The 22,298-nt window shown below is 48.5% G+C and overlaps 1 protein-coding gene across 1 annotated transcript; it reads right to left on the bottom strand.

Annotated features, from left to right (window-relative positions):
• Positions 1–3,406: 3,406 nt before the first annotated feature.
• NFKBIA (NFKB inhibitor alpha) lies at positions 3,407–6,773 on the bottom strand. The gene is made up of 6 exons (XM_084793372.1): positions 6,457–6,773; positions 5,833–5,941; positions 5,283–5,493; positions 4,790–4,878; positions 4,418–4,678; positions 3,407–3,974 (listed from the first exon to the last, which is right to left on the bottom strand). The coding sequence occupies exons 1-6, from the start codon at positions 6,681–6,683 to the stop codon at positions 3,927–3,929; spliced, it is 945 nt and encodes a 314-aa protein (XP_084649498.1). The 5' UTR covers positions 6,684–6,773; the 3' UTR covers positions 3,407–3,926.
• Between the last annotated feature and the right edge of the window lie 15,525 nt (positions 6,774–22,298).

Raw genomic sequence — 22,298 nt, 5'->3', positions numbered from 1 at the left:
TCACAGCATTAGGAAAGTTGAGAACCACAGCTTTAGACAAACCCAAGCCCACCAGCCCAGGGATGGCACCACTCACAGTGGGCTGGGCCCTCCCCCATCAATCACTAATTAAGTAAATGCCCTACAGGCTCGTGTACAGCCTGGTCGTATCGAGGCATTTTCTCAGTGGAGGTCCTCTCCTCAGATGACTTTAGTTTGTGCCAAGTTGAAGTAAAGGGACTTCTTTAAGTTCTTGAGGGCCTAGTTCTTTTTGTTTGTTTGTTTTGTTTTGTTGAGACAGAGTCTCTCTGTGCTAGCCTTAGCTGTCCTGGACTCGCTTGGTAGACCGGGCTGGTCTTGAACCCACAGCGGTCTGCCTGCCTCTGCCTCCCAAGTGCTGGGATTAAAGGTGTGCGCCGCTGCCACCACCACCACCGCCCAGATGAAGGCCTAGTTCTTTAAGATATGATCCATTACATTGTCTGGAAATGCAGAACCTTATGCCAGCCTCAAAGCAGTTGACAGAGAACCCTAATTTCCACAATCTGCGGTGGCCATTCAAGTGCGCACTGTCTGAGAAGGCCTGGCCTAAAGCAAGCACTTCCTGTGCATTAACTGAGACAGGGTTCAGACTTCCTCCAGGCTCCTCTCTGGAATCTGCGGTCACCCACAGATGTGAAAACGGACCTGGTGCAGTAGGCCAGGCGGTGGATGGTCAGTTTAATCCCAGACTGGAAGTGACTTGTGCTTTGAACTCAGCTTGCTTCCTTGCACTGCAAAGGGTGCGTAAGCTCCTGATTCCCCGTTTCCTGTCACCCACCCCTTCCCCCCATCGGGTGGCCCTGCCCTGAGGGTGGACTAAGCAAGGGGCTCTTGAGAAAGAGGCCCTGCTGTCTGTGTGCCTCTAGGTGGCCTGGAGAATAATTCTTCCTACTGCAAATGAGTGAATGAGACCGAAAGTCCCACTTCTCAGGAGGGAAACATACAAAGAACAGCACGTTTCAGTTTCTGGAATGTTCCCTTACTCAACATGTGGAAACCACCTGGATATTCTTGTCCAGGGAAGAAAGGTTCCCTGCTTGGGTGGGTCTGAGTGGAGTTCTAGAAATCTGACCTTTACACTTGGAAGGTGAGTGGGGCTTGGAGACGGAGGGGGTGATGGGCGTCCCTGCTCAGAGCTGGTTCTCATCACTTACTCACTTCCAGGAGATGAGGCGTTTCAATGTGAGCGTCCCTCCCAGCTCCCTGTCCTTCGGCATTCCCAGGCCTCAGATTGCTCACACTGAGGGGAGTTTCCTCCTTTACAGAAAACCTCTTCCTCATGGAAAAAACCTGTCCACCTGCCCTGACGAGGCCACCCGTCCAGCAGCAGCGTGAGGCTCAGGCAGAGGGAACAAAGGGACGACATTCAAGGAAGTTGCTCACATGACTTTGCTTCCTTCTTTCCCTGTTTTCCTTTATTTCTCTTTCCCTGTCCTGACAGAGCTTGGACTTCCGGGAGAAGATCAGGCATGTGAAAGAGGGCTTTGTGTCCCAACTGTCTTCTTTGAAAGCATTTGTTCTTCTTCTTAGAAAATGGAAGACTTAAAAAAAAAAAAAAAAAAAAGAAGAAAAAAAAAAAAAAGAAAAAATAGAAGACTTCCTATAAGTTATTTCTGTTCTAAAACTTTCTCTTGACATCCAACTGATCAGTATGATGGAGGCAGAGTTTAAGGACCAGGGTGAATTTTGGCCCTTCCCTGGGCCCAGCTACCTCAGGATTTGTGCAGGTCATGAAATCCAGGCCGACAGATGATGTCTTAAGGCCACAAGGATGGGCTCATGTGACCCAGAAGAGGATCCTCCTTCTGCAACATGGAGGGAGGGTGACACCCTTAAGTCAAGAGCTGGTCTCTGAGGTCAAGGAGAGGCAGGCCACATCCTCTTGTTTTGTTTCTCCAACCTTCCACAAGAACAAAGTGTGCCTGTATAGGTGTGTCTTGGGTTTTATGTGACATGCTACTGCTTATGTAGTAGTCCCTAGCTGGCCTCAGAGTCATGGCAACTCCCCGGCCTCAGCCTCTTAGCTGGGATTACAGGTGTGCACTAACAAACCTGGCTTATAAAGCTAAGTAGGAAGCATCAAGGGCATCACTCCAAAGCCAAAGCCAAGTTTCTACCCTTTGTTCTCTTGGGTATGCAGGCTCTCTCTCTGACTCTCAATTTTTCACTTCGCTGAATGAGCCTAAGTTAACACTTCTGTGAACGGCACTGAACACCCGTGTCCAGATGCACTGGGGGAGAGCCTGGGTACCTGACAGAGAACACAGGGAGACTAGCAGTGCTTACCTCCAGATGGACAGGGGCTGCGGCATGGGATGTGGCCAGCTCTACCCAGGCTGCACTAGTGCTTTTTATATATGAGAGACACACTGGGTGTTGGCTCCCTTTCGGTCTAAGGGGAAGATGACCATCATGTTTATTTGACGTCGTATGTGAATCCAGAACCTAACGAAACGCAGCAGCAATATTTTCTTAGCTACCAGCTGAAGCACATTTACTGTTATTTACCTATCATTTCATGTGACATAAAACTCCTGTGACAACAAAACTCATTAAAACGTCACCTCGTTCCTTTCTACCAAAGCAAGAGATCTGTCCTAGGGATAAAACCACTGACTACCAAGCATCTAAATGCAATTTTCACAAGTTCCTGACTTCCTCTGAGATCTGCTTTGGCAGAACCATTCACTGAAACCAGGACACTGTGCTGACGGAAAGCTTCTCATGCTCCCTGGGACTAATTAGTGATGAGATGAGCAGCTTTACGGCTAACAGCCTGAAAAGGGAAAGGATCCGATGAGCGAACCCGCTTCCTCTCCTCAGGATGTCCTTGCACAAGCTGTTCTCTAGACTTTTTGCTTCCCCTTGAAACACAGGATGTTGTACAATAGCTGTTATCTTTTTTTTTTTTCAGCACTAGATGCCTGGCACTGTCATATTTTTTTAGTCTTATGCAACGTCTACAGCAGCCCAGTCCATAAATAAGTCCCAGCTGAGACGTCAGGACAGCACCATTTCCAAGCCCATATCCACTCCTGAGAACTTTCCCTGTGAATTCAGTAAATCCCTCTTGTCCAAACTAAGTTCTAAAGTGGCAGAAGGGTTCAGAAACAGTTTAAATCAAGGAGAAAATGATAACTGAGCCTTCAGTGACAGGCCAGGTGGCTTGCTGGTACCCCAGCCCAAGGCTGGTATTTCCTGTCGCCCCTGCAGCAGCCTCCCTCCCACACAGGGGTTGTCAGGAGGATGGGCTTACATGTGAGAAACTGCTCCCTGACTTCCTTAGCTGGCTGCTGTGCACTCACCCCACTGCCTCCACCCTGGGGCCTCCACTCACTCCTCAGGAATAAGCCATTTTCAGAATAGGAAACAAGCAGGACAATGCTGTCTGTAAAAATCTGTTTAATAAATATACATCTTAGAAGTACCAAAATAATTACCAACAAAATACACCATATACAACATTTACAAGAGGGTGACACAAACCTTAGTCGGGAGCGACTTTTAAGCACATACCACTGAACACCTTGCTCTTACACGTGAGGACACACTGGGATCAGCTACTAGGTCTATGGTAGTTCAATCAAAAGCATAATAAATAAAATGTGGTCCTTTCACTAGATTCTGGAAAATCACCTCCGAAAAGCCCACAAACATGAACTTTAAAAGACATTCTCTCTGAATTCCAATGATCCGTTTCCCCAAATTCCACAGAAATAACAAAATGACGGCTGAATCACCACAGTAAAACGCTTGGGGCCGGGCGGTGTGCAGTGTGGTGGTAAGCATACCCTTTCTTTTCTTTTCTTTTCTTTTAATTTTCTTTCTTTTTTTTTTTTTTTAGAAAAATAAAACTCTTGTTTTGTACAAATATACAAGTCCGTGTTCTTTTTGACACTTTCCACTCATAATGTCAGACGTTGGCCTCCAAATACGCAGTCATCATAGGGCAGCTAAAACAAGAAGGGAAAAGGCGTATTAAATTCCTAGAACTTTGCCAAGACATTGGGATGACGGGAGAGCTGCTTCTGCAAATAACTCATGCTTGGACTCCGTCCCCCTTAACCCATATCTAACGGAAACCCCCCCCCCCCCCCCCCCCCGCCGGGCTGCAGGAGTTTTCCTTTAAGGATTCTCTCCGTACAAAGCCACCGCAAGGGGCGTAGCTCATTGGTAGACCATGTGTCTATTACCACGTGCCAAGGCCTGGGCTCACTCTCCAGAACTCCCTCCCTCTTACTCCCCACCCCTGTCCCCCCCCCCCTTAAGGGTAAGCTATTAAAGCAAATCAGTGAGACAAATTCTTGGGATCCTGGTTTTGCAAGCTGAGTTTGAGAGGCTAAATACTTATGTTCAGCTTCCTATAATGATCATTCGGGTGAACCAAAGAGCTCACCTCGTCCTCCGTGAACTCTGACTCTGTGTCGTAGCTCTCCTCATCCTCGCTCTCTGGCAGCCTCTGAAGATTTTCCAGGGTCAGCTTGCCCAGCTGCTGCTGTATCCGGGTACTTGGGCGGCCCCACGTAAGCTGGTACGGGGAGTAGCCCTGGTAAGTGACTCTGTTGACATCAGCCCCACACTTCAACAACAGCGAAACCAGGTCAGGGTTCTGCAGGTCCACAGCAAGATGGAGGGCCGTCCGGCCATTGCAGGGCTCCTGAAACCAAAAGCAAGCGGACATGTTTATGATCACATCTGCAGATCTGCCTGCAGTAAGAATAAGTCCAGCAGAGCTGGCTGGCTCCATCTGAGAGGGAGACGTACTCACCTGAGCATTGACGTCAGCACCCAGCGACACTAAATGCTCCACAATGCCTAGGTAGCCATGGATAGAGGCGAGGTGCAAACACGTGTGGCCTAGGGGAAAAAAGAGACAAAACATAACTACTTGTTTCATTCCTCACACAACTCACGCCCTGTTTTCTTATTGGAAAACCACAATACATCAGAACTGGGTTCTGGGTGAACATTATAGAGGCATCAAGAAGAGGACTTGTTTCTCTGTGTTAATAGCCCGGCTGTCCTGGACTCCCTTTGTAGCCCAGGTTGGCCTTGAACTCACAGAGATCCACTTGCCTCTGCCTCCCCAGAGTGCTGGGATTAAAGGAGTGGGCCCACCACACCTGGCTAAGGAGAGGACTTTTTTTTTTTAACAGTCTACATTGTCTGCACTTTTTATGTGAACAGTTTAAGTTCTAGCCTAGACTCAAGTGGGCCCATCCCTCGCTTCTCTGTGTCCCTGGATGGCCTGGAAGACCTACCATTGTAGTTGGCGGCCTGCAGGATGGAGCTGAGATGCTGGGGCGTGCAGGTCTGTGTGAGGACTCCCACGCTGGCCAGGCAGCCCTGCTCACAGGCAAGATGCAGAGGGGTATTTCCTCGAAAGTCTCGGAGCTCAGGATCACAGCCAGCTTCCAGAAGTGCCTGAGCAATTCCTGGCTGGTTGGTGATCACAGCCAAGTGGAGTGGAGTCTACAAATGGAAGAGGAAACAGAAAGGGGATAAGCCACGGGGCAAACACATAGCCTTGAGTTTCCAGAACCCCAGACACCCCTTTGCTATGGATTCTGCTCCTCCCTGATGGCTACAGGGGATCAGGCTCGCAGGAGGAGGCCCCCAGATGGGTCACAAAGACCTCATCAAACCCAGGGGATTTTCTTCTTGCACTAAGACGTTGGCTAATTTGAATGGAAAAGGCCAAGGCAGATTAGGACTCTAATATTAATTTAGAAACGCTTTGGGGGTGACTGAGCTACATCCCGACATCCACCACCACCGGGTCAAAGAGGGCACAGCTGGGCAAGCGCTCACCTGCTGCAGGTTGTTCTGGAAGTTGAGGAAGGCCAGGTCTCCCTTCACCTGACGAATCACTTCCATGGTCAGAGTCTTCTCTTCATGGATGATTGCCAAGTGCAGGAACCTGAAGGGATGACAGGGAAAACCCCCCCAGGGGTGGTGAGCGCACCGCGTGGGGCCCCCTCGAGAGGCGCGGGCTGCGGGGGATTGCGCAAGGCCGGGGTTTCTGGAGGCCGCGGCCGCGGTGTTTTCCGCGAGGTTATTATGAGCTGAGTGTTCCTGGCAGGCACCCAGGGACTTTCCGTGCCCCACCCCCTCCGGGCGGGCGCCGGCCAGACCGGCCCGCCCTCCGCCGCCCGGAACGCCCTGTACTTCCCCTCGCGGCCGCGCGGCGCCCGGCGGCTGTGCGCAAACTCTGCCAGGCCCGGGACCTCGCGTCCCCGCTGCCGCCCCGCCCCCCCCCCCCCGGCCTTGCGCACGGCTACGCTGGGTCCCGGGAAAGGGAAAGGGGGGGGGTGGGGAATGGGGAGGCCGGTCGCCCCCCCGGGGTGTCAGGAACCCTGTGATCCCCGCCGTGCAGAGCCCCGAGCGCGCTGCCCGCCCCGCGCGACCCAGCCGCCCGTGCCCGCCGCCACTTACGAGTCTCCGTCCTCCGTGAGCTGCTGCTTCCAGGGCTCGGCGGCGAGCGGCGCCTCCTGCGGCTGCAGGCGGATCTCCCGCAGCTCCTTCACCATCTGCTCGTACTCCTCGTCCTTCATGGAGTCCAGGCCGCTGTCGTGGCGGTCGTCTACTAACCGCTCCTTCTTGAGGCCGTCCCGCGGGCCCTCCATGGCCCAGTCCTGGCCGTGGCCGGCTGGCTGAAACATGGCTGTACGGGGCTTGTGTGCGGGTGCGGGGTGCAAGCTGCTGGCGGCTGGGCGGCGAGTTCCGACTGTTATGGGCTCGGCAGCGCCGCCTCGGCGCCCTATAAAAGGCTGGCAGGGGATTTCTCAGGGGCGGGGTTAGGCGCGGGGAATTTCCAAGCTAGTCAGACTAGAAAAAGAACTGGCTGGTCCTAGACTTGAGAAGCCTAAACCCAGGGCCGGGGTTCATCGGAGAAACTCCCTGCGATGAGCCACTAGGGTCATGTACAGGGAACTTTTTGATGAGCCCTGAGTGGCTGGAAAGTCCTCCCGGCCAGGCCCCCTCCCTCTAGGTACTTCCCTGCAGCCTGCACCCAGTAACCCCAGCCCTCTGCAAGCACCCTTCTTTCCCTGGGGTTTCCCACCGTCGATTTCAACTTGGGGTCCCGAGCTGCAGAGATCTCAAGGACGCAGACTTGCTGGGCGGTTCGTCCTAGCGCTTTGTCAGTTTGCAGGTCCTTTCCGGTTTTTGATCTTTTTGAAAACCCAAGAGTGGAAATGCTGGCTGGGGGCAGGGATTCGCTTCTCCTAAATTCTGCGAGGAAGGACATACTAGTGGTTCCAGGCCGTCTGGGTTTTGCCTGTTCCAGGCTGTTTGCAGTGCAGGAACATTTCACCCCTCCCCCTATGAAACTGTGGAAACTTTTACATTAAAACAAAAAACAAAAACCCAAGCACTTGTAGAACACCTAGATTATTTCCTAGGGGTCGATAATCTTGTCGCCCAGGGGAGGGGCAAACTCGAGCTCTGTATGGGGAAAAGTGTTAAATTAGAAACCACATTTCCCCCCCAAGTAAAGCAAGGGGCTAATCTTTGTAGAAGTTGTAGCTTCCTTTCAACAGTAGCTGTTGAGTTTCTGCTGCCATAGTTACCTCTTGTTGCAGAGTGGAGCCTGAGTTTACTGCGGAATGCCTTGTGAGGGACTGGCTTAGTGCCTTAGCCAAGGCTGGTCCTGAAACGCGGCTAAGAAAGTTGCTGTGGGGCATCCTGCAGGAGGCTGAAGGCAGCCCTAACACAGACCACATCTGAACCCTGCTGGCTTGGCCAGCTTCCTTGCTTCCCCAACTACTCCCCAGAGAAAAGGGCTTGGGCCTGTGCTCCTCTTGTTTGACCTGCAGAAATAGAAGTGCTGCTTCCACCCTATCCCCACCTACGATCCTGCAAATGCGAGTTGAAGTCATCAGCTGCTTCTAGAATTAGCTCCGGAAAATTAAAGCAGCTTGGCTCAGAGTTTGTCAGAAATAGACCCAAGAGGCCTCTGTAGTTCTGCATAGATTTCTGGTGGGATTTGAATGGTCTTTTTCTTGATGAACTGGGTACCAACTCTCTTTTCATAACTCCATCACCTCCCCACAGAATATGACTGTGAGGACACGAGGGGAAAAGATGCAAAATCCAGAAACAAACAAAACCCCCAACAACAACCCCTCTCCCCCAAACCTCCAGACAGTAAGGCTCATGTGAAAATAAAAACTTCCCCAGTGAATGCTCAGGCTTGATCTGCAAATATACAAGTATTGAGACAAAGTGAGACTGCTTATAAGTAGATCTCAAGTCCAGGCTCTGTCTTTGATTAAATACATTAGTTGGAGAAGCCGCTTGACTTCCTTTTGTTGCATACTTGCTTTCAGGATCATATGTTTGGCTCTGTGGTGGTGAGGCGGCTAGAGACTGGGTGTACTTTGTAGCCCCAGGTTAGTCTGAAACTCACTGTGTTGTTCAGGTGAATCCTGGACTGTCAGTGAGACTTTTGCCTCAGCTTCCCCAGTGTCAGCACTGCAGATATGTGCAGGCAATCCTGGAATAGCTAAGATATTTTGCGGTGCAGGGCAGTGGTGGCACACGCCTTTAATCTCAGCACTTGGGAGGCAGCGGCAGCTGGAGCGCTGTGAGTTCAAGGCCAGCCTGGTCTATAGAGCAAGTTCCAGGACAGCCAGAGTGGTTACGCAGAGAAACCTTGTCTTAAGGGGGGGAAAAAAGATTTTGTGGCTTTGTAATGATATCATTTGTCTACAAATACATGTCCCACTCTGCCTTGGAAGTATAAGCACGGAACTTTGCACATATCACAGTATAAATTTTTAGAGGAACCCCAGCCCTTTATGTATTGTACTGTTCTCAGAAGTAACATTGTAAGCTAGCTCTTGTTCCCATTTCCCTAAAAAGAAAACAAAATACCTAGAAATTTACCCAGGCACCCCATGTCAGTTTGTCTAATTTCTGGCACAGTATATTAATCATTTAAAAGTAGATATCATATGTTAACACTCGGAAACACCTTGCAAAAAAAAAAAAGAGAGACCAAATATAGTATAATTTGGAATATATTAAATGTATTTAGCCTAGTTTGAGGCCAATGGGGGCAATAAAAAACCCTGTCTTGAAAGCCCCTCCCCCCCACAAAAAAAGCATTTTCTCTTCCACTTGGGAGGTAAAGTAGAGGATAGATGTTTCCCCATCTGGAGATTAGTTCTTTAGGAAAGTACAGCAGGGGCTGGAGGGATGGCTCAGCCGTTAATAGCACAAGCTGCTCTCCCAGAGGACCTGAGTTTGACTCCCAACGCTCACATGGTGGGGTGTAATTCCAGCTCCAGGCGACCTAACACCTTCTTCAGGCACCAAGCATGAACGTGCTGAACACACACACACACACACACACACGCAGGCAAAACATTCATATACATATTTTCAACAACGGATCTTATTTACATACATATGTACACACGAAGTTACCCTTTGTAAAAAAAAAAAAAATCACCACAATATGAGCTCAAAGTCCCACTTGTAAAGGTACATCAGAAGATGATTTGGGGCTGCCCCTGTCCCCACCGCCTTGGGATCTACCTCCGAGGTGTTTAGTGTGACACCTAGTGGTAGGAGCCTGGCCCAGGCATTTCTGGGTTGTCACAAAACCCTTTGAAAAATCTGGGAGGTGCTGGAGCCCTGGCTGACTTGTCCCTCCCTGGGAATTCCCGAGGGGTTACCTTCTGTTTACCTGCAGCTCAGCGACACTGTGTTGGTTTACTGAAGTGAGCCGACAGGTTTTCTCCCCATCACGCCCAGCAGGTTTGTGCTGTGGACATACACAAAGGAAGACACCTGACCAGGAAAAATGTCTGGCTTTTCAGCACTGAGAGAACTTGTGGGCCCTTCCGTGCTTCGACCCTCCCTCATTTTACCTACGCTTAACCACTTCTAAAATGTTAATGCTTTAGCCCAGTCCTGGCTTTGTGTTTGTGTCCCAGGCGTGTGCTGGAAATGAGCCGGGAGCTCTTACAAAGACGATAAACGCTTACTTTACCACTGAACTGCACCTCAGTCTTGTTTTGTTTTGTTTTCCTTTTTAATGCAGAAGGCAAACATAATAAGACGTGCCTTGTAGTAACTTAGTGTTTTGGGCCGGAATGCAGGCCCAGGAGATGACAAGTGGCCAGCAAGGGACTGTAGCACCTCCAGGGGAAGGCATGTTGTCAAAGCAGCTGAGACCTTAGATTCTTCGTGAGTCCTCCTGGGGGACGCTAAACCTCCTTCCTACCTTTAGGGAGATTTTGTGCAAGTTCACCACGTGGTCCAACTTTTCCCTTCTTCACCCCTGTCCCCCGCCCTTCCCCTTCCTATGGGCAAACTGGCTCGTGTCATTGTCTTGTTCAATCAAGCCCTACCTAGTTTTGACCTCAGACGGGGGAACTCCCGAAGGAGACTGGCCACCCAGGTGCAGCTAGGCTAGGGGACAGAGGGGCAGGAGACCTAGAGGGGCGAGCATAGCAGGAGTGCACAATGGCCAGCCCTGCTGTGACAGCGTGAGTGCAGACGTGCATTCTGTCTGTAATCCAGGCTTCTGTGGTGCCTAGCGTCCACTCAGAGAGGCCATGGAAGCCCCACCCCCACCCCAGCTGTGGGACTTTTCCCACAGAAAGGCAGCTGTTAGGACTTCTATTTGTACTGAGATAAAAATAAACAGTCAAAGCCTTCGTGTGCTTTCCTTGCCTCATATCCTTCATTGTAATGAGATCAAAGCCTTAGAGGACATCAACTCAAAGTTCCCACCTACAGAGGCCAGGCGGGTCTCACAGGAGGAAGGTCTGAAGGAAATAGTGGGGTCCAGTCAACCTGCACTGAGCTTCGAGGCTGCCATGTCACTCTGATATACTTGACGTTCAGTTTGCTTACCATTTGTTAAAAGAAAAAAGTAAAACAAAACATGAATATTGATGTGGAGTTTTCCAATTTTTAAGACGTTATGATAGCCAGGCCTGGTGGCTACTCAGGAGGTCCTGATGCAGGGAGACCAAAAGTTCAAGACCCTGCTTGGACTACCAAGCGAGCCGAAGGCCACCCTGGACTAGTGAGACCTTGTCTCACAGTAATAAGTTAGAAGAGGCCTGGGGACAGAACTCACAAATTAAGCAGGGACTTATCATGTATAATTACACAAAAATTGAATAATGAAAACCGAAGCTGTTTTAATCCTAGCACCCAGAGGCAGAGCCTGGCAGATCTCTGAGTCGGAGGCTAGCTTAATTTACAGAGTGACTTCCTGGATAGCAGGGCCACATAGAGAAACACTATCTCCAAAAGACAAATAATAAATAAAAAACACAGTCCCAGGCCTGGGAGAAGGATGTAGACACTGGGTTCCACCCCTGAGAGATTTTTGCAACTGCTGACAAAGGGAAAAATGGTTTTCTCCAATGGAGTACCTCTGTGCATATTAACCCCACTCCAGGGCAGGCTCCATGGCCAAGAGCAGTTGGCCAACACAAAACAAACTCTCTGGATTTAAAAAAAATCTTTATTTTTTTATTAGACGTATATGGATATTTTTTTTTTGCCAGAATATACCTCTGTGCACCTTGTGTATGCACTTCCTACACAGGCCAGAAGAGGGCATCAGATCCTCTTCTGACACGAGTTACAGACAGTTGAGAGCTGTCCTGTGGTTGCTGAGAATGGAACACAGGTCCTCTGGAAGAGCAACCAGTGCTCCTAACCACTGAGCCATCTCTCTAGCCCACCATAGCTTTGTCTTTGTTTCTGCCTTGTTGCTGTTGTTGTTGTTTGTGTGTATAAACATTTTGTTTCATTTTGCTTTGACACTTTCTGTTTTATTGTGTTTTTGTTGTTGTTTTTAATTGAGAGAGAGAGAGAGAGAGAGAAGATAATTTGGGGGTTAGAGAGGTGGGAAACATCTGGGAGAAGTCAGGGAAGGGGAAAAAAACCGGATCAAAATATATTGTATAAAATTTTTTAACTTAAAAAAAAGAGTGAAGTGGCTACGTTGTATGGTAGATGTTTTGTTTCATTTAATAGAGAAACCTCCAAACTCCACTCACAGAATGGCGCCTTCCAGCCTGCAGCATGAGCAGCAGTTCCACCAAGCCTTCCTCACGGTGGGTGAGCTGGCGACCTTTTCACTTTAACCGTTCCCCTACGTGTGTAGTGGGATCACACTGCAGCTCTGATTTGAACAGTCTGCAATAACAATGGTGTCAAATACCTTTTTATAAGTTTAATGATTAAAAAATAAGATGCCAGGCAACAGATATTCAATGGAGAAGGTTTATTTATTTGTTTTTGTTTTTGAGACAGAGTTTCTCTGTGTAACAGCCCTGAACTGTCCTGACTTGCTTTGTAGACCAGGCTGGCCTGTGGAGAAGTTTATGAAATGAGCATGGGAGGTAAGAAGGAAAGAGGGGAGGCGCACCCCAGAGAAAGACAGAGATAGAGAGGGCAAGGAAGAGAGAGAGAGATAAGAGGGGTGAGAGAGGGGGGGGGAGAGGTGGGCCTGTCTTTTCATAGGCTGAGCAGGGCCACGCCCATGGCAGGTCGGCTATGACATCACAGGTAGGGAGACTGGGGCAGAATCCTAACAACTAGCTTATTTGCTATCTGGATAGAGTTTCATACATATATATGATACAGTGTAATCATAAACACTGAAAGCCAAACAACACGCATTTCTGTATACTTCGGCTAAGTAGAGGGCACAGGCCTCTCCCTCCCCCAAAGCAGCTTTTAAACTCTGTGTTGTAAAACAGAACAACAGTGTTTTGACTTTCCTCATGGGGACTACTTATGTCTACTTCAAAGTCTTATTAGTTCAGCTAAAGACCCAGGCCTGGCTTCTGCTCACTGGGGAAGTCGCTGCAGGGCTGGGAGGAGGTCTGCAGTGTCAGCCCTGGCCAGAACTGGCTCACTCCTCTCTGCTTGTTGATGGTAACCAGGCAACAGGTCCAGGTGTGTAAAGATTGTTCATCTCTGTTGTGTTCTGGGAGGAGAGCTTGGGTCAGGAATGCCGTGGGGGTTCGACAGCACGTGGCTTCCTCACGTGCAGGTGCCGCTGCTGCTCTCAGGTGTAAACTCATTCTGAGTTTAGTCAGGGGAGGAGGAGGAGGAGGAGGGAGAGGGAAAGGGGAAGGAGGGGGGAGAGGAGAGGGAGGAGGAGAGGGAGGAGGTGGCGGCAGCTTAGAAGTGAGGCAGACTGTACAGAAGCTCCCCACACCTGCCAGGTCTTATGTAGATCCAGATCCCTGTGTAATTAGGAGAGGGGTCACTGATTCTTCTCAGCCCCAGGGGCACAAGCCCTGCCCACCCTCAGAAACTACCTGGGTGTGTAAGCCCCTCCCCTCATGGTGTAAGTTCTAAGAGTGGTTTGGACAAAGAGAAACAGAATGGAGGTTGCTGAGAGACTGCTTTAGATGACAGTGCAAGGGACTCTTGACCTCTGTACTTGCCTGTGGGCAGCTCCAGGCCTCCCTTGTAGACTGGTCTCTGTCACTTGGGTAAGGACTAGAGTCTTGTCTCTAAGGCTAGCGAGGGTTGGGCACCTTGCAGTCTGAGAGCCACGCTTAGCTCCTTTTTAGACAGTAAAAGCAAGTGGGAGACAGACTAGGATGAGCCCTCGCTGGAAGATATGAGCAGGAAGACCGACTGTGGCCTGGAATGTTTTTTGCTTTGTTACTAGGACTCAGCAGCTGGAGTCCAGTCCCATGACTGTCATCTTCCCTCTAGATAAGTCACTTAGTTTGGCTCATAGATACTCATCATTTCCTGCACACTAAGGCTGTTTCTATGCTAAGGTTCGGGGAATACTTTTGTTAAGAACGTTGATATTTTCATAAAGTGAGGTGAATTGAGATACCACTAAGTCAGTTGAGGCTAATATTTGAAAATGGAGCCAATTTGCCAGACTGAGGATACAATGAAAGTTCACGGGGTCATGACGAAGCTGGGTGGTGACGTCAGCATGGGCATGGATCGTAAGAAACAATCTTTGAGATTTTGATGGTGAAGAGAGCAGGGAAGACATGTAGAATCTGGTCTCCATGTTGGTGCTGCCATCTTGAAGGACTCAGGTTCACTCCCAGGTTTCCAGGACATGTGGAGAGCATCAAGCTGGACTTGAGGGCCGGGGGCATGGGGGCACAGGAAGAAGGGGTGTACATGTGAGCAGAAGCACGGCTTCCAAGAAAAGGCAGCAGGCCAGGTTGATACTTTCCCATAGCAGGATGAAATTCAGCCGCCAAGAGGCGCACAGTGCACATGGTGCTGTCTGCAGCGACATCTTCTGGCCATTTTTGGAATAACCTTTCTTTGAGGAATCATTTTTGTTTTTTCTTTCTTTCTTTCTTTCTTTCTTTCTTTCTTTCTTTCTTTCTTTCTTTCTTTTTTCTTTCTTTCTTTGTTGTTTGTTTTTTGGAGACAGGGTTTCTCTGTGTAGCTTTGGCTCACTTTGTAGACCAGGCTGGCCTCGAACTCACAGCTATCCATCTGCCTCTGCCTCCTGAGTGTTAGGATTAAAGGTGTGGCCCCCATGCCCGCTCTCCCCCCCAGACAGGGTTTCTCTGTGTAGTCTTGGCTGGTCTGGACTCGCTTTGTAGACCAGGCTGGCCTCGGACTCACAGCGATCTGCCTGCCTCTGCCTCCCAAGTGCTGGGATTAAAGGCATGTGCCACCATGCCTGGGTAAATTTTTATTAAATATTTTTACATATACATTTTATTATTACCCATGTATACAGTAAACTACCTACAGCAAAAAGAACCATGAAACAGGAATTACATGTTACATTCTTAGTGTTTTGGCTATTTGTATTTGGCAGCCTTGAAGAAAACATCTTTCCTATCTTGGTGCATCTAAAATTCTGAATGTAAATCAATCTCCATTACATCTTGTCATTATCAACTTAAAACATCTCTCCAGACCTAAAAACACTGTGACCCCTAAACAACTAAGCTTCACTGTAAAACTACGCTATCTGGTCTTCAACCCCATCAGAGACTTGAAAAGGAATAAAATTAATTACCTGAGTAAACAGGGAGTGCAGGTTAGTAGCTTCCCAAATGAGCAGCTGACAGAGACAGTTCCTCATCAGAACAGGACAGCTCCCAGGACAGCGTTGAAGAAAGCTTCCAATCCCAATTGGTCCAGCATTTCAGCCTATCCTACACAGGACTCTAAGCTCGGAATTTCTCAACATTTAGAGACTGGAATGTTATTCCTAGCTTGTTTAACCATTTCCCCAATTTTATACGGGCCCCCTACAAAGGTATTATTTGTCCCAAGTCAGCTGGAAGACACCCCATTTCCCTCAAAAGGGGTTGGGTAGGTTTTTGGTTGCTTTCTTGAGTGATAGATGTTTCTTTTCATTGGGAGTTGGTTATAAGTTATTATTGGTCTTATTTAGAGAGAATCATATTTTCTTTTTTTTTGGTTTTTCGAGACAGTGTATGTAGCCTTGGCTGTCCTAGACTCACTTTGTAGACCAGGCTGGCCTCGAGCTCACAGCGATCCTCCTGCCTCTGCCTCCCGAGTGCTGGGATTACAGGCATGAGCCACCACGCCCGGCTGAGAATCATATTTTCTTAAGGAAGAGATTGGGGAAGAGCGGGATGGAGCATGTGTACTAGGCTGGATAGCTGATTGAGAGGAGAGTTCTGCATTTATTTCAAACCTGGGGAAAGACCCCACTCGGCCTGTCAGCCCTCCCACTTCAGCCTGTGGCCAGCCTGCTCAGCCCAGGTTTGAGATGGTACCCAAACACCATCCTTATTTCCATTCTCTGCATGACAGGCTAGCCCAGGCTAGCCCAGGCTAGCCCAGGATGCCTCCTCTTGCCACAGCCCCCTGAGTGCCGGAACTACAGCACTTGGGCCAGCACTCAGGGTGACAGGAATGAGTTGGCATGCCATCTCTGGGTGTGTCTTAAAATTTATTGTTGGCTTGTTTTCAATTTTATTAAATCAGTGTCTATGTACCCCAGGCTGATCCCAAACTCTCGGAAACCCTTCTGTCTCAATTTTCCTAGTGGTTGGATTAAGATATGAACCACCACGACCAGCTCATTCTCTTGGGTTGTTTTTCTTGTTTTGTTTTGTTTTTTGGTTTTTTGGTTTTTCCAGGCAGGATTGCTCTGTTTAGTCTTGGCTGTCCTGGATTCGTAGACGATACACCTGCCTCTGCCTCCCGAGTGCTGGCATTAAAGGCGTGTGCTACCACACCCGGCTTCATTCTTTCTGTTTTAAAGGGGATGGAGGCTCAGAAAGTTGAGAACCCACTCACAGGCACAGCTAAGAGATTCAAGCCCAGTGTTTGGTTGCTATTTAAATAATTATTAATTAATTAACTCTGTGAGTTTCACTGTAGAACTCTGAGTGGGTGGAACTCACTGTGTAGAGCAAACTGGCCTCAAACTCAAGAGATCTGTGTGCTGTTATTTCCTTCACCCTGAGTGCAGAGATTAAAGGATCCAGCCACCATGCTCCAGGTAACACTGTCCTTTAGCTATTCTTTTTTAAATATCAAAGGTTTTTGCATACATTATAAATTGTATTTTTTTTTTTTGTGCTAGGGTTTCTCTGTGTAGCCCTGGGTGTCCTGGAACTCACCATGCATATCAGGCTGGCCTCGAACTCAGAGATCAGCCTGCCTCTGCCCCCTGAATGCTGGGGCTACCAGGGTGCCACTATACCAGGCCTATTCTGATCATTTTAGAAATCAGTTTTGTGTAAACATACATTTGTTTGTGGTTTACAAATTTAAGATGAATCCAGGTGGTGGTGGCACATGCCTGTAATCCCAGCACTTGGGAGGCAGAAGCAGGCAGATAGCTGAGTTCAAGGCCAGCTTGGTCTACAAAGAGAGTTCAGGACAGCTAGGTCTACAAAGAGAGCCAAGGCTACACGGAGAAACCCTGTCTGGGAAAACTAAACCAAACCAATCCCCCCCCCCCAAAAAAAACCCTTAAGCTGTTGTGGTTGAGGGTGTAGTTTAGCTGACAAGATGACTGTCTAGCATGCTGGGACTTCTGGGGTTGATCTCCAGCTTGGAATAAAATCAGATGTGATGTCACACAGGAATAACCCTGTACGTGGGCTGTGGAGACAGAACAGTCAGAAGTTCACATCCTCTTCAGCTACACAGTGAATGGAAGGCCAGCCTTGGGATGTCTGAGACTTTATCTTTTTTAAAAAAATGTATTTATTATATATACAGTGCTCTGCCTCCATGTAGCAAACACCTGCACGCCAGAAGAGGCCACCAGATCTCATTACAGACGGTTGTGAGCCACCATGTGGTTGCTGGGAATTGAACTCAGGACCTTTGGAAAAGCAGACTGCTGTTAACCTCTGAGCCATCTCTCCAGCCTCCTGAGACTTTATCTTAAAGTTAACTAATTAATTAATTAATTAACTAGGTGGTACAAAAGTTGCAACCATGCAGTGAAATTTATTGGGGCTGGCAGTGTACTTAGTGGCAGGTCACTTGTTTAGCATTTAAGGCCCTGAGTTCAACTTCTAACACCCCAAGAAAATAGAAACACATTGGTGGGTGGTGGTGGTGCATGCCTTTAATCCCAGCACTTGAGAGGCAGAGGCACATGGATCTCCATGAGTTCGAGGCCAGCCTGGACTGCAGAGGGAGTTCCAGGATAGCCAGAGCTGTTATACAGAGAAACTCTGTCTCAAAAAAAAACCTAAAAAACAAACAAACAACAACAAAACCAAAAATATTTAATACTGTTTCAAGTGAGTGAATTGTCACCAGGGCTATCTTCCAGATGCAGGCAGTGAAAGGAGGGCGGTGCTAATCAACGCCCCTAGAATCTAGCCCACCCCCTTGTAAGCACTCCAGGATTGGAGCGTTAGTAAAAAATACTAGAGCAGTGGTTCTCAGACTGTGCGTTGAGACTTCTCTGGGGTCACATGTCCTTTCACTGGGGTCACATGTCAGATATTTACATTACGAATCATAACAGTAGCAAAAGTACAGTTATAAAATAGCAACGTAAATAACACTATGGTTGGGGTCAGCACAACAGGAGGGCCTGTGCTAAAGGGCTGTGGCATTAGGAAGGTTGAGAAGCGCTGCTCTAGAGGCAAGCCCCGCTAGTGCCTTCCTCCTGGCCGCCTCTGTTGCCTGTGTGGGCTCCCAAGAGGAGCACAGGGTTAGGGAGACTCCTCAGGGCCTTAAGGTGACGTCCTAGGGCCTTTTTGCTACTTTCCAGGACAAGAGACAAACAGGGGCCTGGAGTGCAGGCTCCATGGTTAAGAACACTTGTTATGCCTGGTGTGGTGGTGCACGCCTTTAATCCCAGCACTCGGGAGGCAGGGGCAGGTGGATTGCTGTGAGTTCGAGGCCAGCCTGGTCTACAAAGTGAGTCCAGCCAAAGCTAACACAGAGATACCTTGTCTTGGGGGAAAAAAAAAAAAAAAAGAACACTTGCTACTTTTGCAGAGAGCCCGAACTTCAACTTCAGGCATCTGCTGCCCTCTTCTGGCTTTGATGGGCACCAAGCACACACATGGTGCAGGTACTCACATATACAAAACAAAATAAATGAAATTAAACTCCGCTTTAGAGAAACAAGAAAATGGCTTATTCTAAGCCAAATCCAAAGGCAAAGCATCTTCTGGGTATATTCCAAGGAGTGGAATAGCTCCTGAATGGGGAGACCTGGTAGCACTCAGAGGAAGGACAGCAGGCTACCAAGAAGAAACTTGATACCTTGTGAGCATATACAGGGGAGGAAGTCCCCCTCAGTCACAGTCATAGGGGAGGGGAGTAAGGGGAAAATGGGAGGGAGGGAGGAATGGGAGGATACAAGGGAGGGGATAACCATTGAGATGTAATATGAATAAATTAATAAAATAAAATAAAAAAAAGATTCTCTTTCAATCTCCCCCTTGCTAGAGTTACAGGTGTGTACACCACCCTGTCCAGCAAGCAGAGGCTCTACTTCGGAGAGTGTTGTGTGGTAGAAATGCTTTGAGAACAGCACCCTAAGAAGGAGCCGGGTGGGCTTAGGATGGTCAGTGAGAGGCCACCAGGAAGGTCTCTGCATAGTCACCGGCCATGTACACCCAGCTAGTGAGGTCGACCAGCTAGCCTTCCAGATGCTTGGGTGATGCTTGTAGAAGCAGGGCCACTTCTAACACAAACAACAGGTCTCAACAGTTTGACCGCAGTTTAACCTCCAGCATTCAGGAGGCAGAGACAGGCGGATCGCTGTGAGTTCAAGGCCAGCCTGGTCTACAAAGTGAGTCCAGGACAGCCAAGACTACACAGAGAAACCCTGTTTCGAAAAACAAAAGAAAACAAAACAAAACAAAAGCAACTAAAACTAACACGCAGACAAATCCAAGTAGAATTCCAACTGAGAAGCCCATTGGCATATGAAGAATGGTTTTTGAGTCCTGATTACATAATATCTACAACAATTTGTTTCCTAGATAGGTTTCCCGGCAGAGGAAATCCTAGAGAAAAACAGACTGTCCAGTGCAGACTGTTCGCTGGTCGCAGACATCCTTCCAATAGGATTTCCGGAGAACACTCCCAGCAGAAGTGCTTAGCGGGCTAACATTCCTCAATCCTCCCCTTTGTCTTTTTGTTCTCAGTTTCAGGTCTAGTAGTTTGTGGGAGGAGGGGGCGGCTGCCCTGGGTGACTCAGATCAGCAAAAGTGAAAACTAGCGTAGAGCTAGATGTTTGAGGGTTGCGTCTCCAGGGTGTTAAATTGATGCTAAAAATAGGCGGGGATTCCTGGTGCCGTTCCTGCCTGACCACCAGCACCACAGAAACAACACTTAGTAGGGAGACCTGCCTTCTAGCTCTCCCCAGAAGAACACAAAAGTCCCCAACTTTATCACCTCTGCCCCACAGGAAAAATCTCAAGGCAACAATGAATTTGGTGCTTTCAAATGTTGCACCCCTATTTTTTTTTTCCTTTAGTTCAAGTGCAAGTTTTGTCCCTAACTGCGTGGAGCTGAATTCTGCCAAAGACTGTTGAGAGGAAAGGGAAGAGGTCCTGGGTTGTTTGTCAGCACAGCCTCCAGGAGTCAGGAGACAGCCAGAAGGTGAAGGCTACAACTTCAGTGGAGCACACAGGTGTGGACCAGTGCTTCTCCAGGGCTTGGGGAAGGGAGGTGTGTGACTGTATCAGGCAGGAAAGACATAGTGCATGTTCCTGGGATCAAATGGAGGTACTGGGACTGCACTCTGGGGGTGTGGGGGTGTGGGGGTGTCACAGAAGGCCACCGAAATAATTCAGTGGTGGTTGGGGTCAGGCAAAATATTAAATTATGGATTTTAAAGACACTTGAGTTTTCTGTTTTTTCTTTTTCCTTCTTAGGAACAGGTTTTCTCTGTATAGTCTTGGCTGTCCCGGAACTAGCTCTGTAGATGAGGCTTAGGAACAGGTTTTCTCTGTATAGTCTTGGCTGTCCCGGAACTAGCTCTGTAGATGAGGCTTGAATTCACAGCGATCCACCTGCCACTGCCTCCCAAGTGCACCCCCACCCAGTAACGATTGAGTTTTCATTGATGACTTTTTTCTCTCTAGATCTGAATTGGCTTCTGGTGGCCAACTCAGAGGGTGACTGACTATAGCAACTACCCCATCTCACTAAAGCAGATGTTTGGTCTCTGTCCCATCCTTAAGAAGATGTCACCTCCAGGCTTGGTGGTGCACACCTTTAATCCCAGGGAGGCAGAGGCAGGCAGATCTCTGTGAGTTTAAGGCCAGCCTGGTCTACAAAGCAAGTCCAGGACAGCCAGGACTTACAAGAGAAACCCTGTCTCAAAACACAGAAAAACAAAAACAGAGAGAGAGAGAGAGAGAGAGAGAGAGAGAGGAAGAGGAGGAGGAGGAAGAAAAAGTGACCACATGTTATTTCCTTGGGTTTGAAACCGCCTTAGGGCAGGAATACTTTTCTGTTGTTGCCCAGAACCTTAGACTAGGAGCCAGGATTGGCAGGGTGACTTCTTCCTGGTGTTCCTTTTATACTGAAGCGAGCCTTCAGCATCCCTGCCAGTGTGTAGCCGGTGCCTAACAACACTCCTAGGGGTTGCGCTTAGTATCTGGTAAGCCTCGAGACCCTACTTCCATTTGCTGAGAGAGGCCCTTGTAGAAGATGGGTTTAGGCGTGCTTGTGTTCACTTTAAATAAGAGAGGAAAAGCTAGACTTGGCTGATGCCTCTTTTCCTTTGCCTAGACTTGGCTGATGCCTCTTTTCCTTTGCCTAGACTTGGCTGATGCCTCTTTTCCTTTGCTGAGTGAAACAATACCGAGGGCAGGGACTCAAGAGTATCTGGAGCAAGGCTAATGGCTCAACACCATACAATCCTATCCACCCTAATGAAAGACACCCTTAAATGTCAGACCATAATAACGAACTCTTTAATGGTGCCCTGGTGCCAGTCAGTTCTCCTTATCTGTGCCAACACAATGAGTTTTATGGCCCAGTCTTTACATGAATCGCTCTGTGAAAATGATAGCACGTGTAATAACTGCAGACAGCTGCAATTATCTAAATGTCTCCCTATTAGCCATTGGATTGGCTAAAGCCTTGTAATCAGATCAGAGTGAATGCTAATTGAAATCTAGTAGGGCTTACATCCTTATGAGTAGGTATCAGAATTTGATTTCAATATTGTTAAATTACATACAGATGGGGCCCATCAAGCCACACTAAAAATAAACAATGTAACTTCAATAGCAAAAAAGATGGATGCTTTCAATAAGCAGATCAATCCAGGAACGCGTTGGTATCGTGCTACCGCCACCTACTGGCACTTCTTGGTATTGCAGAGATAATCTTTCTTCTTCTGGTCCACACTCGCCTATATGTTTTTCTAAGACAGAAGGGAGTTTCTTGGGACTGGAGAGAGAGTTCAGCGGGGGCAAAAGCATTCACTGTACTTCCAGAGGAGCCGGGTTCGGTTCCCAGCGCCCACACGGTGGCTCACCACCGTCTGTAACTCCAGTTCCAGGGGATGCAACACGCTTTTCTGGCCTCCACGGGCTCCAGGCACACAAACGTAGATTCTGGCAAAACACCCATAGACGTCAAAAAGAAAGCAAAACAAAACATGATTCATTGTCAGAGATAATAATGATGACCATTTCTGAAAGAGCAACCCAGAAGTTTATAGGAAGTTCATATTCACTTATTCCGAAGCCACATATGAAAAGTTAAAGCTGTCCCCCGGCTGAGATATGGTGACAAGATAGCAGGTGATTTCTGTGTCTCAGAGTGCTGGTGAGTAAATGGCTATTGGTATGACTGTCACCATTCCCACC

The sequence above is a fragment of the Acomys minous genome (assembly GCF_964271855.1).
Source record: "Acomys minous genome assembly, chromosome: 8".
Taxonomy (NCBI): Eukaryota; Metazoa; Chordata; class Mammalia; order Rodentia; family Muridae; genus Acomys; species Acomys minous.
The sequence above is the reverse complement of the archived record's forward strand: the minus strand, read 5'-3'. Positions and strand labels throughout refer to the sequence as shown.